Source organism: Equus caballus, chromosome 3, assembly GCF_041296265.1.
Source record: "Equus caballus isolate H_3958 breed thoroughbred chromosome 3, TB-T2T, whole genome shotgun sequence".
NCBI classification, from domain to species: Eukaryota; Metazoa; Chordata; class Mammalia; order Perissodactyla; family Equidae; genus Equus; species Equus caballus.
This window is the reverse complement of record NC_091686.1, coordinates 60,616,598-60,633,888: the sequence shown is the minus strand read 5'-3', so window position 1 is coordinate 60,633,888 and position 17,291 is coordinate 60,616,598. Positions and strand designations below refer to the sequence as shown.

At 41.1% G+C, this 17,291-nt stretch overlaps 2 protein-coding genes across 5 annotated transcripts in view; one reads left to right on the top strand and one right to left on the bottom strand.

Moving 5' to 3' along the window:
• RASGEF1B (RasGEF domain family member 1B) overlaps window positions 1–10,357 on the bottom strand; it is a 701,629-nt gene extending 691,272 nt beyond the window's left edge. Inside the window, exon 1 of one of the 3 annotated variants that reach the window (XM_070263619.1) lies at window positions 10,289–10,357. The gene's annotated coding sequence lies outside the window, so the exon portion shown is untranslated. The remainder of the gene's footprint in view (window positions 1–10,288) is intronic. The other 2 variants (XM_070263617.1, XM_070263618.1) reach the window with 2 other exon arrangements.
• A 75-nt stretch (window positions 10,358–10,432) lies between these two features.
• The window catches only part of VAMP9 (vesicle associated membrane protein 9), a 33,324-nt gene continuing 26,465 nt past the window's right edge, over window positions 10,433–17,291 (top strand). For both annotated transcript variants that reach the window (XM_023637852.2, XM_070263616.1), the window contains exons 1-2: window positions 10,433–10,574; window positions 15,333–15,403. In XM_023637852.2, coding sequence (XP_023493620.1) covers window positions 10,497–10,574; window positions 15,333–15,403 — 149 coding nt within the window. In that variant the 5' untranslated portion in view covers window positions 10,433–10,496. The remainder of the gene's footprint in view (window positions 10,575–15,332; window positions 15,404–17,291) is intronic.

The following is a 17,291-nucleotide window of genomic DNA, read 5'->3' as shown; positions in this document are numbered from 1 at the left end:
TTGGTTACTATTTGCATAGTATATCTTTTCCCATCCTTTTACCTTCAAACTATTTTTGTCTTTTAATAAGGTGAGTCTCTTGCAAACAGCACACAGTTTGATCATATTTTTTAATTCATCCTATCAATCTCTGCCTTTTCATTAGACAGTATAATCCATTTATATTTAATTTAATTACTGATAAGGTAGGATTTATGTCTGCCATTTTGCTATCTGTTTTCTACATAACTGATGTATTTTTGGTCCTCAATTCCTCCAATACTGCCTTCTTTTGTGTTAAATAGATATTTTCCAGTGTACTATTTTAATTACCTTATCAATTCTTTTATTATATATTTTTGAGTTATTTTCCTACTGGTTGCTCTGGTGATTACCATTAATATATTAATTTATAACAATTTGGTTCTGATTAATACCAACTTAATTTCAATAATATGTAAAAAAAAAATTGCTCTAAATAGCTCCATTCCCCACCATTCCTCTATGGTGTTATTATCACAAATTGCATCTGTATACATTGCCCATTCATCAACATACATTTATGGTTATTGATTTATGCAGTCGTCTTTTCAATCAGATATGACAGGGATAAAGGAGTAACAAAAGCTACATTTCTATTATCTTTTATATTTACCTATGTGGTTACTTTACCAGTGTTCTTTCTTTATTCATGTGGATTTGAGTTACTGTATAGTGTCCTTTCATTTAGGTTTTCTTACAGGGCAGATCTGCTAGGGATGAACTCTCTCAGTTCTTGTTTATCTGGTAATGTCTTAATTTCTCCTTGCCAGATATAGAATTCTTGGTTGGTAGTTTTTTCTTTCAGCACTTTGAACATGTCAACCAACTCTCTTCTGGCTTCCATGGCTTTTGATGAGCAATCAGCTGTGAATGTCATTGAGGTTCCCATATATGTGATGAATCCCCTCTCTCTTGCTATCAAGATTCAATCTTTGCTTTTGGCTTTCAACAGCTTGATTACTACGTGTCTAGGTGTGAATCTCTTTGAGTTTATACCTTATGTGGAGGGAGTTTTTTGAATTTGTTGGATGTATACATGAGTGTTTTCCATCAAATTTGTGAAATTTTCAGCCATTTCTTCATGTATCTTTTCTTCCCTTTTCACACTCCCCTCTCCTCTGGGACTTCCATTATGCTTATGGTGGCACATTTTTTTAGTATCCCACTTTGTTCATTTTTCTTCATTTTTCTGTTCTTTCTGTTCCCAAGACTAAACAACATCAATGTATCCATCTTCAAAATCCCTGATTCTTTTTTCTGCCTATTGAAATCTGTTGTTAAGCTCCTCTAGTGATTTTTTTCATTTCAGTTTTTGTATTTTTAAACTCCAGAATTTCTATTTATTTCCTCTTCATAATTCCCACCTCTTTATTGATATTCTCTACTTGGTCAGACATCATTATCATACATTAATTCTTTAGATTGGTTTCCTTTAGCTCTCCGGAATATTTTAAACAGCTGATTTAAAGTTTTTGTGAAGCCCAACATCCAGCGTTCCATAAAAACAATTTCTACTGATTGCTTTTTTCCTTGTACAGAGAATATTTTCTTGTTTCTGTATATGCCCTCATAATTTTTGGTTAAAAACTAGACATTTAAAGTAATATAATGTGACAACTCTGGCAATCAGATCAGATCAAATCCTCTCACCTACAGGATTTGTTGTTGTTGCCACTTGTATTTGTTGTTTGCTTACTCAGTGACTTTTTTGAACTAATTCTGTAAAGTTTACCTTCTTTGTCATGTTAGCGTCTCTACTTGGTTAGCTTATTGGTCGCTAATGATTAGACTGAAATTTCCTTAAACACCTGGAACCAATAAATCTCTCAGACTTTGCTGTGAGTGTCTCTGTGTAGGTGTTGGGGCATGCCTTTAAAACTCAGTTTATAACTTCACCTTAGCCTTTATTTCCTACTTGCATAGAATCTCAAGATTAACCAGAGGGAGAGCTTAAGGCCTTCTCAGGCCTTTCCTAAGCATTCTCACAGCCCTTCCATTTACCTGACCCTCTAGAGTACCAGGAATATGTCAGAGCTTTTCAAAGGCCCTATGGACAGTACAATCTAGCTATTCCTTCTAAGCTTTTTCTTTTTTTTTTTCCCAAAGATTTTATTTTTTCCTTTTTCTCCCCAAAGCCCCCCAGTACATAGTTGTATATTCTTAGTTGTGGGTCCTTCCAGTTGTGGCATGTGGGATGCCACCTCAGCGTGGCTGGATGAGCAGCACCATGTCCACACCCAGGATCTGAACCGACGAAACACTGGGCCGCCTGCAGCGGAGCATGCGAACTTAACCACTCGGCCACAGGGCAGGCCCATTCTTCTAAGTTTTTTCTTAGTCTATTGTTTGCTCCAACTTTTTATCCACCATCTAAGCCAAGTGCAAAGTTTAAACCCTTGCCTATAATTGTTTTTGACAATGCCTGCTATGGGGGGAGAAGGTTTTCAGCATTGAGTGAGCTCTGAGTCAGCCTTGTAAGTGAAGTCTCCCAGGGAACCACCAGATAGGCCAGATAATGACAATTCCATAAGAATGAGGCTTTGAAAGAGTCCCAAACACATTCTGCTCTCTTTGGTAGCTACTAAGCTGCCCCAGGAATGTGCGCTGTTATTTTTTAAGGCTATTGCATAGCTGGAAAGCAGGGAGTGGGACTAGGGCAAGTTAAAATGTCAGAGAGCTTACTATTCTTACTAAGATTCAGCCACTTTTCTTGAATAAACAATCCCCAGGTTACTGCAAGCCTTTGGTTAACTTCTAGAATGCTGAAAAAGTTAATTCTGCAACTTTTTGCCAGTTTTTTCATTGCTCTTATTGAGGGGAAAATCTTTGGAGGGCCCTTTTCTGTCATTTTTACTGACATTCTCCCATAACCTTTTTCAAGCCAAAAATAATCTACACCATGGCTGAGTACAAATGCACTAGTATCAGACACCAGCATCATAGAAATGGAGAGTTAGGAGTCATGAGGTAATGAAGACATAACAAAGAGCCTGAGTCTTCTGTGTAATTGCCCCATAAGGCCCATTCAGAATATCCACTAATTTCCAACACCTCTTCATGCTCCTTTAATTAAACCTGCTCTTCCTTAAACACCAGCACCAAGATAAATGAGAGTAAGATAATTCAATCTTATTGATTCCCTGTTTTGTTTAATCACTAGAGTTACTGTTTTAATTACTATAGATTGTTTTCTACTATCTCTATTTCAAATACACCTTGACTCAGTTACAACATTTCTGCAGAGAAATGTGCTCTACATGCCAGTCACCTTATAAACTTTTTAAACCCAACAGATTTGTTAACAAAGAACTGACTATATGCAACTAATGGCTGAAACCAATTGTGTAAAAAATAAGTGATATAGGCTGGTGGATTACTGGAGATCTCTGAAGGAAGTAATACTTAAGCTGGATTTTGAAGGATGGAAGAGGAATTAGGAGAACAGGGGAAAGAATAATTCCAAGATTCCAGCCTGGAATCGGCATAATATGATCTACGATCAGTGAGCAGACTAACTGGTTATAGTGGTCATTAATGTGCGGAGGAGAAGGTTAAAGTTAAGGGGACATTGAGGTTGAGGAAAACAACAGAAAATCTTCAAGAACAGGCAGAGAATTTTGGACTTGACTTGTGGGACAATGGTTCACAATCATTTTCTCTCCTTCAATCCACGTGAGAGATGCAATCACTCCCAGTAACAACAATGGCTCACAATTCAAGAGATCCTGAAATATGGGGATGAGATAGAGAGAATGGTATCAGAATCTCGGGGTCGGGGGCAGTAATGAAGGACATGAGAGATTTCAAAAAGCTCCACTTGAGATTCTGATATTCTTCCTTCCTTCACTCATCGCTCTGCACCTCCCTCAATGGAAATGGAAAGTCACAGAAGACCCATGAAGAAAACTCTGCCTTCGGAAAATGCTTCAGGACTCTATTTCATGGAGTAATTGTCTAATTTCCTAAACATTAGACAAGTCTATTTCAGCACTTTCCAAAATGTAATTCATAGAATACTCATCCCATAGATGCCATCTGTTAAAAAGATGCCACTAGTTCACATAAGTTTGGGAAATCCCACACACCATATCCCCTTCTATTCAGTTTGGGAAATCCCACAAATTATACCCCCTTCTATTAGAGATTCACAAACCTTATTAGTTAGCCTACTAAAGGATCTAAGAATTCCCACAGTGGAGAAACCTGTTCACTTGTTTTTTTTTTAAAGATTGGCATCTGAGCTAACAACTGTTGCCAATCCTTTTTTTTCCTGCTTTTTCTCCCCAAATCCCCCCAGTACATAGTTTTATATCTTAGTTGTAGATCTTTCTAGTTATGGCATGTGGGATGTCGCCTCAGCGTGGCCTAATGAGTGGTGCCATGTCCGCGCCCAGGATCCAAATCAGGAAACCCTCGGCTGCCGAAGAGGAGCATGCAAATTTAACCACTCGGCCACAGGGCCAGCCCCCCGTTCAATTTTTTTAACCCAGAGTTTCCACAAGCTTATTCTCACATATCTATTAACATCCTAGTGTTCCACAGAAAAATTGAGAAAAACTGGCTATATTAGCTTCTTTGTGGTTGGGGACACATCAGATGTGGTTCTCCGCCTGCCAGCGATCTGTTTATGCAAGAAAATAAAGCAGGAAGTGGTGTTCCCTCCACTCTAGAAACCCCACTCCCCACAGCCCTTCCTGTCCAGCTCTCATTTGCCTCTTCAGTTCCCCATGCAGAGAAGAACCCCACCCCAGCCCTCTCTCCCACCCTTAAGTCCCTACAAATGGCTTTATTCAGTGGGGATGGTGAATCAAGGCTCCTGGGTTCCTCATGTTTTTCTGGGACCCTCACCAAGGTTCATCCCCTGAATCTGAGCTAAGTAACTGAGCTGGCTAACAGGGAAACATGATGGCACTTGTGGGTCTTCCTGAAACATGAAAAGCTGCTGAGCAAGGGACAAGAGAAAAGAGAAAAACAGGCCTGTCTGGGCCTGAATGAACTACAAAATAGAACAACACAGACGAAAATGAAAATGAGGAATGACCTTCCTAGCTCTCATTTCCTTCTTCTTCAAAAGCTCTCAGTGGCCCTTTTAATTCTTCCCCAGCACAGCTGTGGTAGGCTTGCTCCTTCAAAGCTGTGCTCTGTGCTCCCTCTGGTGGCCCTGACATAGCAATTAGATTTAAAACCAACTGTAGTATAGCAGTTACATATGGTGGCCTTCAGTGATGTTTGCCGTCTACACATCCTCTCTTAAACTTGGCTACACTCCCTAGCAAAGATGAGAATTCAACTTCTTTTGTATTAGCAAAAACAACAAAAAAGGGAGGTATGAAGAAATGGTTAAATAAATTATTGTACTTCATACTATGAAACACAGCCACCAAAGTTGTGTCCACCACTATATGAGATGCTAGGGATAAAAAGATTGGTAATACTCGATCTCTGCACTCAGGAAACTTACAAGTTAGAGAGAGGAGACCAATAATATAATACATTTCTCAAATAGAAGAGTTTTAGAAAATTTCTGTAACATGTGCCTTCAATGATGATTCAAATATGTTCACTGAATCTATAAAGAGGCATGTCACGTAGGCCAGGCCGTGCTTTCTTAAATGTACATCTTACTGGATAGATTTGGTTACATGAAAATATGAACTCATAATGATCTTAACAGCCATCCATTATGGAACACCTACTGTGGACTAGTCACAATACGCTTTATGTATGTTAGTTCATTTTGTGAATTAGGTTCAGAGATAAGCCTAAGGAAGACACTGAGGTTCAGAGATGCCAAGATTACTCAACTAGAAAGTGACAAAGTCAGCATTCAAGTCCAGGTTGGCTTGACTCCAAAGTCCCTTCAATCTCTTCCCACTACACTACTCTCAATCATTACCCAATTTCCACAAATATCATTGCTACCTGAGGTTCCCCTCCACTTGGTTGCTGAGTATAATAGAAAAGCCTAATATAACAACCAACAATAGTATCTTACATCTGTTCAAACTGAACAAAGCACTACGCACTCTATGCAAAGCCCCTGGCCTTAAGGAGTTTACAGTATAACGGGTCAGGGGCTATATGCAAAATAAATTAAACATAGCCAATAGATTTTCTACATGTCAGGAACAGCTAGTTTGAAAACATAATGGGGAACAAATTTCATTAACAAGTGCAGCCAAAATACCCCAGAATAAATGTAAGAAACATTTGTTAAGCTTTTATGAAGAAACTTATAGAGCTTTTACAGGAAGACACCATAAGGAATGAATAGAATCCTGCATGGGATGACTCAATATTGTAAATATAAAATTTTCTCCAATTTGTTAAATTGAAAACAATTTGAGCCACAGTTACTGAATCATTGCAATATCAGCACAGAAATGGGCATATAAATCAACTCTAAAATCCAATTAACAATGTATATGGGGGAATTTAGTGTACAGAAAAAGTGGCATTTCAAATTAGTGGGGAAGGACAGAGTAGTGAATTAGTGGTATGAAACAGCTGGCTGTGCATTTGGGAAAACACAAAGTCCTACCTCACAAGAGACGCAAAAACAAATTCCAGGTGGATTAAAGATGTAAACATTAAAACAAACAAAAGTAACAGAAGAAAAATAAAGGGATATTTTTATATGGGAATAGGAAAGGAAGCCTCGCCTAACATGCCACCAAGGTCCAACATTATAGGAAAAAATACTGCTGAGTTTGACTAGGTAAGAAACAAAAATGTCTGCAAAAGAATAGACACCAGGAAGAAAAATAAAAATTAGAAATTTCAGAGGAAATATTTGAAAAATACATGATAGTAAAAGAAAACAACATATTAATTTAAAAAACAAAAAACAGGGCCAGCCCCAGTGGCCTAGTGGTTAAGTTCAGCGTGCTCCACTTCAGCAGCCCCGGTTTGGTTCCCGGGCACAGAACTACACTTCCCAGTTAGTAGCCATGCTGTGCTGGCAGCCCACATACTAAAACATAGAGGAAGACTGGCACGGATGTTAGCTCAGGGCAAATCCTCCTCAGCAAAAATAAAATAAAAAACAAAAAACAAATTTCAGAAAAATGTGTATGCATGTATTCATTAATGTTACATATAAAAATACATTAAAAAGAAAAGGCAAACATAAATTAGATTACAGCAATAGTTATTTTTATGAGATGGTAAAAAAAACAGGCTTTTACTGGTATATTGTTTATATTTCTACAGTAATCACACACTATAAGAAAAAAGACTATAAAAATATTTCCATTTGAACTATAAGTAAAAGAGAACTTTTACTTATTTACAGGAGAACTTCAATACTTAATAAGAAGCATCCTGAATTAGTGCTTGAAAGTTTCCACCTTGTGGAATTTTTTTTTTTTTCCTTTTTCTTCCCAAAGCCCCCTCCAGTACATAGTTGTATATTCTTAGTTGTGGGTCCTTCTAGTTGTGGCATGTGGGATGCCGCCTCAGCGTGGTTTGATGAGCAGTGCCATGTCTGCGCCCAGGATTCAAACCAACGAAACACTGGGCCACGTGCAGCGGAGCACGTGAACTTAACCACTCTGCCACAGGGCCAGCTCCCAGCTTGTGGAATATTTACAAACTCTCTCGAGACCTAAGAAATTGAATGATTCAAAAATTAGCAAATGATTCGAAAATTCCTCCTGAGAAGCTAATCTCTAAAAAGCAGTGACAGTAGATTTGCTAGTTGATGAAAGTAGTTATAAAGTCTAAAAGCTTGTTTTTAAAAAAATGCATAATAGTGAAATGTCCCATTTCTCCTTCCCAGGAATCCAGCTTCTCACCACTCTTTCTGCTCAACCCAAGGTTTTGTGAAATTATCAAGGGAAAGACAGAAATACCTGTGATGTTTTATATTACCTGCTGTGCTTTTTATTCTCAGTTATTCCTTTTGCATAAAAACAGAGAACGAAGAAAATGAAGGAGGAGGCGGAGGGACAAAGGAGGAAGGGCAGGGAAAGAATGAAAAGATTTTCAGCTCTTAATGTTTCAAAATAGATTTTGGAAACTCCCTAAAGAGAGACTCCAAGGAAAGAAAAGGTTTGGGACAGCAGAAGCCAACATTAATGCCATAAATGGGGAAGAATGCCTGGGGTGTAGGAGGTGTCCCACCTAGACTTGCTCTCGTTTCCACAGGCTGGAGGAGGGCAGAGAATCTGAAGGAAGCAATACAATGAGCCACAGAGTCCTGGCTGGGAGGTGAGGGGTGATGGAGTGTGGTGATGAAAAGACTCTCAGTAAACTGGGGATCCACGGGTTCGCTTCCCAGGTGAGGTAAGGTCCAAGAGCCGCTCCTCGCTTGACAACAGAGTGACAGCACGACAGAAGGGGTAACAGCATAGTGTGTTGGCTCGAGGCCTGAGACAGCCTTTAGAGCCTCCCAAAGCCTCAGGACAGCTTGAGGGAGCAGCCGAAAGTCTTCCTCACCCCAAGAGGGCCACAAAGGTGGCTGAGAGAGAACCAGAGCACCCAAAGGAGCCTGGAGGTTCCAAGTGGATTATGTAAACTGATGACCAGAAACAGACAGAAAACAAACATTAGCAGAGGCTGCCTTAGAGAGAGGAAGGCTGCAAATCAGAAGTCCGCCCCCCCCCCACCCCCCACCAAGATCCTCACACAAACAGATGCCACCTTGTGTAGAAAGAAGGGAAACAGGGAAATCCCGAGCTAACTGAGGAAACCTGGCACTGGCTGGATTAAGCCCCAGATATCAGGTAACATCAGGTTCCCGAGAAAGGCAGTTACGCTATAAATTATGTTTTACATTGCTGTTGGCCTGAATTTGTGGGTTGTGCAAAGTGAACCCACCAAACCTGCTTTACAGGATTGTTTCAATATGACAAAGTGAGACCAAGATGAGGAAGGTCCCATACACACCTCTGCAACTATCAGATGCTTGCTGTCATTACCACAGCTCACGATTTCATTGCCCAGTAGCTTTCAGCTCCACTACTTACTAAGCAGAAGGGGCACTGCAATGTGGCCAAGTTTATTCAGATCATTTTTGCTGTAAGCAAGAATATACCAAGGCATTACCTCAGAATTAACATATTTCATTTTCCCACATACAAGTGATGTGACCTGCGCTTTTAATTCAGTCATGCCGCCTGTAACACAAGACATTCTCTCTAAGCTGGTAAGACACATTGATTCAAAATTTCCTTTATATAGGAGGATACATGATTCCACAAGGCATTTTTCTTAGGAGCTACAATCCAGATCAGTTTTGCTGCTTGCTTGTCAAATCCAATTTGATTACACTGGGTGAAAATAAACTCAGTTGACTACCTGTCTTCACCTCCTGCCAGGCACCCCAGAAGGACATCAATTGTTTATTCTTTAGAGAGATACGATTGGGAGCAAGAAAGTAATTCTCATTATTGTATGTATCATAATAAGGATTGCAATTGCATATCTACTGTATGCTAAGTAGTCTGCATAATTACTTAATTTAAACTTGACAAATATCCCCATGTTATAGATTAGGAAACTGAGTCTCAGAAAGGTTACATTACAAGAAAGGCACAGAGTAAATGGCAATGGCTATATTTGAATCCAAGTTTATCTGACTTCTTCCTACTCTACCAGAATGCCTCACTAATGAAAATACATGAGCCTATCCTAAGCTCATACTTTAAAATTCCTGTCACAGAACTCAAGGTCTGGGATACCAAAAGTCATTCTACCACCCCTACCACTCTCACCTCCTACCCACTCTGTCATACACCTTCCTCGGCCACACTCACTCACATCCATTCCTGAACCCACCTGCCTCCTTTCAAGCCTTTACAGACCTCTTCCTCTGCTTCGACTGTCCTATCTTTCCTCCTCACTTAGAGAATTCCAACCCATCCTCTAAGTCGGACAGTGACTTTGAAAGCTTTGCTCTCTCTCCCAAGGAGAACTAGCTGCCGCCACTTCAGCTTCTGCAACTTGGTGATCTTTCCATCACAGCACACACATATCACTTGACACAGGCGTTTGTCTGCACACGCCTCTGTAACCACTACTAGAATATGAAATCCTCAAAGTCCGGGTATAGGGCCTATATCTTTGCACACCCGTTAATCTAAGGCACTCGGCGCTTAGCGGGAGTTCAACAAATGCCTGTTGAGTTAATAAATGAATTTTACTTTAAATCAAGGTCTATATTTCACATGTTCTGGACTGTGGAGGAATCATATGCAAGTAAGCACTGTGAAGTAAAGTGGCTCAAATTATTATAAGGCCGACCACGAAGAAGGGCTTCACTCACCCAAAGCCAGTTTTTCCAGAGACCTCCCCGGGTCTCAACACCCGCTCAGCCCAGGCAGGAGAGAGCCCCGCCTCCCTCCCTGCCAATCAATCGTTCCTCGCGCCTGCGCAGGCACCGCCCTCCCCGGAGCCCCGCCCCAGTCCCCGCCCCGAGGCTGTCGCGGGCGGTTAGGTCCGGCGGGAGCTTCTGTTTCACTGGCGCGCCCACTATGACGATCACCTACAGCTGCATTGCTAATGGCCGAATGGTCTTAGCGGAGTTGGCCCTGACCGGCGGCTCCTATCAGGTACCCCTGGGTCGGCACCTCCGCCTTCCAGGGCTCGGCTTTTCGAGGGTGGCGCCCAGTGTGCCCGCCCCTCAGGGCGCGGCGCTGAGGGGCGGGCCCGAGCGGGCTGTGGGAGCGTGAGGCCCACGCCCCCGCGCGCGGCCGAGCCCACGAGGTGGTGAATCCCCGGCGGAAACCCTGCGCGCTCCCGGCCTGCGGGGCCGCACGTGCGCCGCCCAGGGGTTAGCGTGGGTGCTGCATGCGACTCGTTTGGCAGTGATCTACGGCCACGTTTAATTCCGGGGACCCTTACAGATTTTCTCTCCCCCACAGAGAAGTGGGCTGCAGTTCAACACACATTTATTGAGCATGCGTTAGTTGCAAAATCCCAGGGTAAAGGTGTGGGGGATGCAATGAAGAGAAGACGGCGCCTGGATTTGTCCCTTGAGGAGCTCATTGTCCCTTTACGCGCAAGCGCTATATATAGTTGTCCTACAGGGTAAAAAGTATTTCAGCGGAAGTAGGTCGAGATTGCTCCGGGAGCGCTCAAGATAGGTGGCTGCTTGTCCACCACAGAGGAGGTGATGTTAGAGAGCTCGGCTTCGAAGCCTTCTAAGAGTTAGTCCTAGCTTAGAACCCGAAAGGGTAATGAGGATTCCATGCAGAGGGAACAGGGCGGTGTGCTTGGGGAACCTCAAGAACCTCAGTTTGGCTAGAGCACAGAGTTGCAGTATATAGGGGCTAAAGATGAGGTCAGAAAAGTGGGCAGAGGATAGTTAATGAAGGGTCTTTAGTTTTTCTTATCCTAGAGACACTGGGGAGCAATTAAAGATTGTAAATAGAGGAATAACAAGATCTGATTCATCTGGAGAATTTGGTCTCGTTACAATATGGAGGGTGGATTAGAGTGGGGAGAACTAGATATGATGGTGGTGTTATAGTTTGTGTGGGAGAGCTAAGGGCCTAGGCTAAGACAATGACAGTGCAGATAGAAAAGAAGGGGCAGATCTAAAGAGACTTTGTAAAACTAATCCTCAGAAGTTAGTGACAGGTTGAATATATGGGATAAGGGACAGGGTCATGCCTAGGATGATTCTCAATTTTTTCTGTTTTTTAAATCTTTCCCCAACTGTATTGAGATATAGTTGACATATAACATTGTGTAAGTTTAAGGTGCAGTGTGATGATTTGCCAGATTTTTTTCTTCAGTCGCATTAAACAAGATAGGAACTATCGGGGCCAGCAAGTTCGCAGGTTCCCCTTTGTCAGCCTGGGGTTCGCAGGTCCAGATCCCAGGTGTGGACCTATGCACTGCTTATCAAGCCATGCTGTGGCAGGCATCCCACATATAAAGTAGAGGAAAACGGGCACAGATGTTAGCTCAGGGCCAGTCTTCCTCAGCAAAGAAGAGGAGGATTGGCAGCAGATGGTAGCTCAGGGCTAATCTTCCTCTAAAACAAAAAAAGAAAGAAAGAAAGATAGGAACTATGGGTGAAGGAGGGTTGTGGGGAAGGGAGTCAGAGGGAATGCAAGGGAGGATAGTACAGTTGGGGACAGGTTGAATTTTGTTGCCAATCGGAAATGGCCAATCCATTTGTGTATTTATCCCTCCACCTTATTCCGAAAATATTTAAGTCCTAAAAATGTCCAAAAGGTCAGAGCTAACAGTTAAAGAGAATAGAAATGGGTAAGATTGCCCAAGAAAAGTATAGAGAGTGAGAAGAGAAGAGGCCCAAAAGGCAGAACACTGTTTAGGAATAGAGTAGAGAGGTGGGTCGCCAAATGACAGCAGTGGTGTCCTGAAAGCCAAGAGAAAAAATCATAAGAATGTCTCATGTCCCAAAGAAGTTGAACAAAATCTAAAAGGTGTTCCTTGGACTCAACAATGAGAGGATACTAGGTGATCTTATGTCAGCGGTTTGAAAAAAGTGGTAGAGGCAGAAGCCAGACTGCTGTAGGCCGTGAATGGGAGATGAGGAAGCAGGGAAAGTGAAGTTAGACTGTTCTTTCAAGAATTTAGGAAGGGACTGAGAGAGGGTGAAAGCTAGAAGAAGCGTGGTCCAGGAGGGGGCCTCATTTTCTAGCGCAGGGGCAACTTTCGCATGTATATGGGTTAGTGGAGCAGGAGAAGAGTAAGATATAGGAGAGGAGTGGGCTGTTGGCGGGGCGAGACCTGAAGGAGCACAAAGGAAGGGAATCCAGTGTGGTGGTAGAGGTGTGAGCCTTGGCCTAGAGGAATGCCTTTCTCATGGAGAAAGGAGGGGTGTGGATGTAGACGCAGAACTTAGTCTCCCCCTGGGGCTCTCCTCATTGCCAATACCTTAAGTACTGCCTTCCTCAGCATTCTAACTTCAGTCCCCTTTTAACTTGACACATTCTTCACACCCGTGGACACTTTTACTTTGATCTCTGCCAAATCCACTTCCAAAATAATCTCTCTCCACAGTTAGATTGCCTAGTAGAAGTTCAGACATATCATGTCCAGAACTAAATTAATTCTTTCCTAACAGATTCCTCCTCATGTATTTCTAATCTTGCTGAGTATCTCTACTGAGTCGTTCAAGCTGGAAACTCAGAGTCACCTTCAAGTTTTCTCTCTTCTTCACCTTCACATTTATTCTTTGACACCAGGGTCTATCAGTTCTCTCTTGAATATGCCTTGAATCCTTGTTTCTGGACCTTGTCTTCTAGGCCCTCATTACTTCTCACTAGGATTGTTGAAAATGTCCCATACCTGAGCTCCCAGAGGTAGCCTTGTCCCTCTCAAAACCAGCCTCCACACCGCTGCGCAAGGGGTTGTTCCCAACAGCAACTATGATTCTGTAACTCCTCCGCTTAAACTCATTTGGTGGCATCTGATTACATTCAGAGTAAAGCCCGTACTCCTTAGCCTGGCATTCAAGGCCCTCCCTGGTGGGGCTTTTCCATGATTATCTCCTTCTCTTCCCCACTTATCCCTGTGTTCCAGCTATCCTGAACTTCATGCTGTTCTCCAGTCTTACCACGGTCTCCCTTTGCATCTCCTGTTCCCTCTCCCTGGAACCCACTTTTCTCCACTTTTAAGCAGTATAACCTCTTCTTTGCTTTGAGGCTTTTCTCAATTCCTCCTTGAAGCTTTCTCTATACCCAGGCTAATTTACGTGTCTATACCAAACTCCTGAGCAGGCTGAATTGGAATCATTTTTTTTCTCTGCTCTGCCTTCAGACTCCTTCAAGACAGGGACTTGTCTTGTCTTTCCAGTGTACAATGCCTAGTACATAGCGGGTTCTCAATAAACAATTAATTAAGAAAGGAGAGAGACAGACAGTTGAAGGAGTTCATAAGCCCAGTGGCCTCTCTTTATGAAGCATGCAGGAAGGTAAGAAAGTGGAAGAGGGTGGAGCAGTATGCAATTGGAGGAAAGGATTAAAGGTTTGGAATGACGGCTGTCAGAAGGCTGACCAGGGAGAAGAAAAGGATGACAGGCACTTTAAGGAACAGTTCTATTATGTCTTTCCTCAGTGCTAAATATTAATGTCACAAATACTTTATATTCCTTAGAAAAATATTGGTAACTACCAAAGCTTAATCATGAGATCAAATCAACTGCCATTTTAGGGTCCTGGGGCTGGACAGGATCCTAGAGATCATCTTGCCCAATCCCTTCATTCTGCACACAAGGAAACACATCCAGACAAGTCACTTTTTTAAGTTGTGCAGCACATTAATGTCAGAAACAGAACTGAAGCCCAGTTTGTCACTTATTTTACTGTTCTTATTGCCATTTGCTTTGTTTCAAATTTTGCTATGATTTCAGTTTATATACTCTAAAAGAGAAACTGGGGGAAAGCTAGGGGAACATTCCAGTGATGACAATAGAGTAACTGAAAGTTTATGTATTCCCTTGATTTTTCATATTTCTTAGGAAATCCTTTCCTAGAGAACCGCCTGGATTTTTCAGGCAATACCAAGAATTTCAAGTTTTACTCTCTACCACTAATAATAAACTTTGCCCTCCCAAAAAGTTTATATTTCAAGTGTCATTATGTGAAAATGGGAGCGTTATTAAAATTACACATAAATATACATATACTTTTTGTGTATATAGATGTAAGTGTGCAAATATAGGTTGCACTAATCAGTCTTATTTTTACAGTCACATCTTATATATGGCTTCAAGGCTGGGAAACACTATCTAATCAAATTATCTTTTCAATGACCACTGGTCACTGAAACTACATAAAGTGTTAATGGATTAAAAGTATTCAGCTACTATTCTCTGAATACTCTATGAAGTTGTCTACCTTTTTTTTTTTTTGCTTAAGATAAAAGTTTCTATTCACTATTATTCACTGATCTCTTTCTACAAAACCAATAATTGCTAAGACCTTTTATACCTGTTTCTTAAAAGGCTTATTCTTTGCAGGAAAATTTGCAAGGTATTGTGATTATCCAGAATACCTTAAATATAGCTAGTTGTATGGAACCCCATTAATTTACTAAGCATTGTACACTGGAAAGTCAGGGATGAAGACATTCCCTGTCCTGAAGGAGCCTGAAGGCAGGAACCCGAAAGTTACCTAAGAAGACTCAAATAGCCACATTCCTAATAACATTCAGAAACCATCTTTATAGACCTGGTCTATAATTACCATGCATTATGAATAACCACCCATTAGTTCTCCTAATAAACAGTTGTTCCTACTATTAAACTAATCAGAACATTGGTAAATTTAGGAGAGGAATAATGAAAGACACCACAATCTTCTATAAAGTAAATGCTAACAATTTGTTTTTAGGAAGCAGCGTCAACAGTGCTTAGACTAGTGCTTCTTAGAGCTGAACCAAAGACCGTAATTCAAATGGGAAGGTAAGGCATATTCTGACAAAAGTCTACTTTTTAACAATTACCAGCAGATAATGCCAATGACAATGTCACGAGGAAAAAAGAATATTAGTTGTGCATACTCTTGATTGAACCCTCAGAAAGGAGAACTTCTATATGTAAAAGTATAAAATCATGAATGGGAAGGATAAACACCAAATTCAAGATAGTAGTTACCTCTGTGATAGGAGAAGAAATTGAGGAAGGGTATACAGGGTGCAGTAATTGTATCTGTAACATTTTAACTGGATGGTGGGTCTACAAGTGTTCTGGTAATGTTATTCTGCATACGTTTTTGGTAAACCCAAAATATTTCATTAATAAAAAGGAAACTCCCACTTGAAAATATCTTTAATAAGATCACTCTAAGTTTTACTTGGGTATTACATGGTATGGCCTAAACCAGTCTTGAAAACATTTTGCTAGGAAAGCAACAAGTAGGAATAAGAGAGCTTCTATATTTTTTTAGAATCATCTTTTTTTTGTTGCTTTTTTGTTTTTTCTGGTCAGGAAAATTGACCCTGAGCTAACACCTGTTGCCAATCTTCCTCTTTTTGCTTGAGGAAGAGTGGCCCTGAGCTAACATCTGTACCAGTCTTCCTCTGTTTTGTATGTGGGTCACCACCACAGCACAGCTTGATGAGTGGTGTAGATCCGCACCCGGGATCCAAACTCACGAAACCCAGGCCACTGAAGCAGAGTGCACTGAACTTAACCACTACCCTGTCACCGGGCAGGCCCCTCATTATTTTTTTAAGAGTAGGTTCATTTTAACCTTTATATTGTAAAATAAAACAAAATACAAAAACCACATCAAGCCTATGAATAGCTTTATGAAGTTTTACAAGGGAACCCCCCCACCAACTGCAACTCCACCTAAGCCAAAAAAATAGAACACTGCCAGCCACCCCAAAAACTCCCCACCATGTGTCCTCTCCAATTCACAGCTTCCTCTCTCTCTTCCCCAAATCAACTACCTTTCCAGCTTCTATAGCAGTCACTTACCCTGTTTCTTTATTGCCTCAGCATGTAAATGTGCATCCTCAGATGTGAGAGCTCAATCCTGCCCATTTTTTAATTTGATGTCTTTTAAATCTCTTTAATCTATATATACCCCCTCAATCCCTTTCCTTTCCTTACAGTTTATTGTTGAAGAACCCATAGAGTTTCCCACAAATCTGGGTTTGCTGATTGCATACTCAAAATGCACCATGTTACAAGAAGCTGGATCCAGAGGCTGTGATACCTTTGGCAAGATGACAGATGTTTTTCATCAGATGGTTTCTGAAGTCTGCTTGTATCTCCTTTTGACATGTTAACAGCCATTGATATTCATTGCCTACAGCCTAGAGCCATTATTTATCAGGGGTTGCAAAATAGTGGTATTCTATGCTGACTTAGTGTCTAAATGGGTGGAGGCGTGGCAGTGAGGGAGAGCAGAGTCTAAATTGATGCTTGGGTCTCTGATTTAGAAGAGTGGCTGCATCATGGTACTATAAGTGACAGGGAATTCAGAAGAAGCAATGGGTCTGAGGGGAAGGTCCTATATGTGGATCTTGAGCTTACAGGGAAGTCCCTGGGCTGCAGATATAGACATAGCAGGTTCCTGATAGATTCAGATCACTTTCTGAAAGGGTTGCCAATCACCTCATGTATATTTAACAGCTCAGTCTACCACTGTGTGTTTATAAAAAGATGTTGCCATCGTTTGCCTAATTCCCTACTTTGAAAATTATTTCTTTTGCTGGGATATTCACAGGTTCAAAAGATACTTATTTTTTATACATTTTGTTCTCTTGAGGCTGGTAACATTAAATAAATTCTGAAATTTTTAATAAAAATTTTAAATCAAAAAAAAAATAGTGGTATTCTA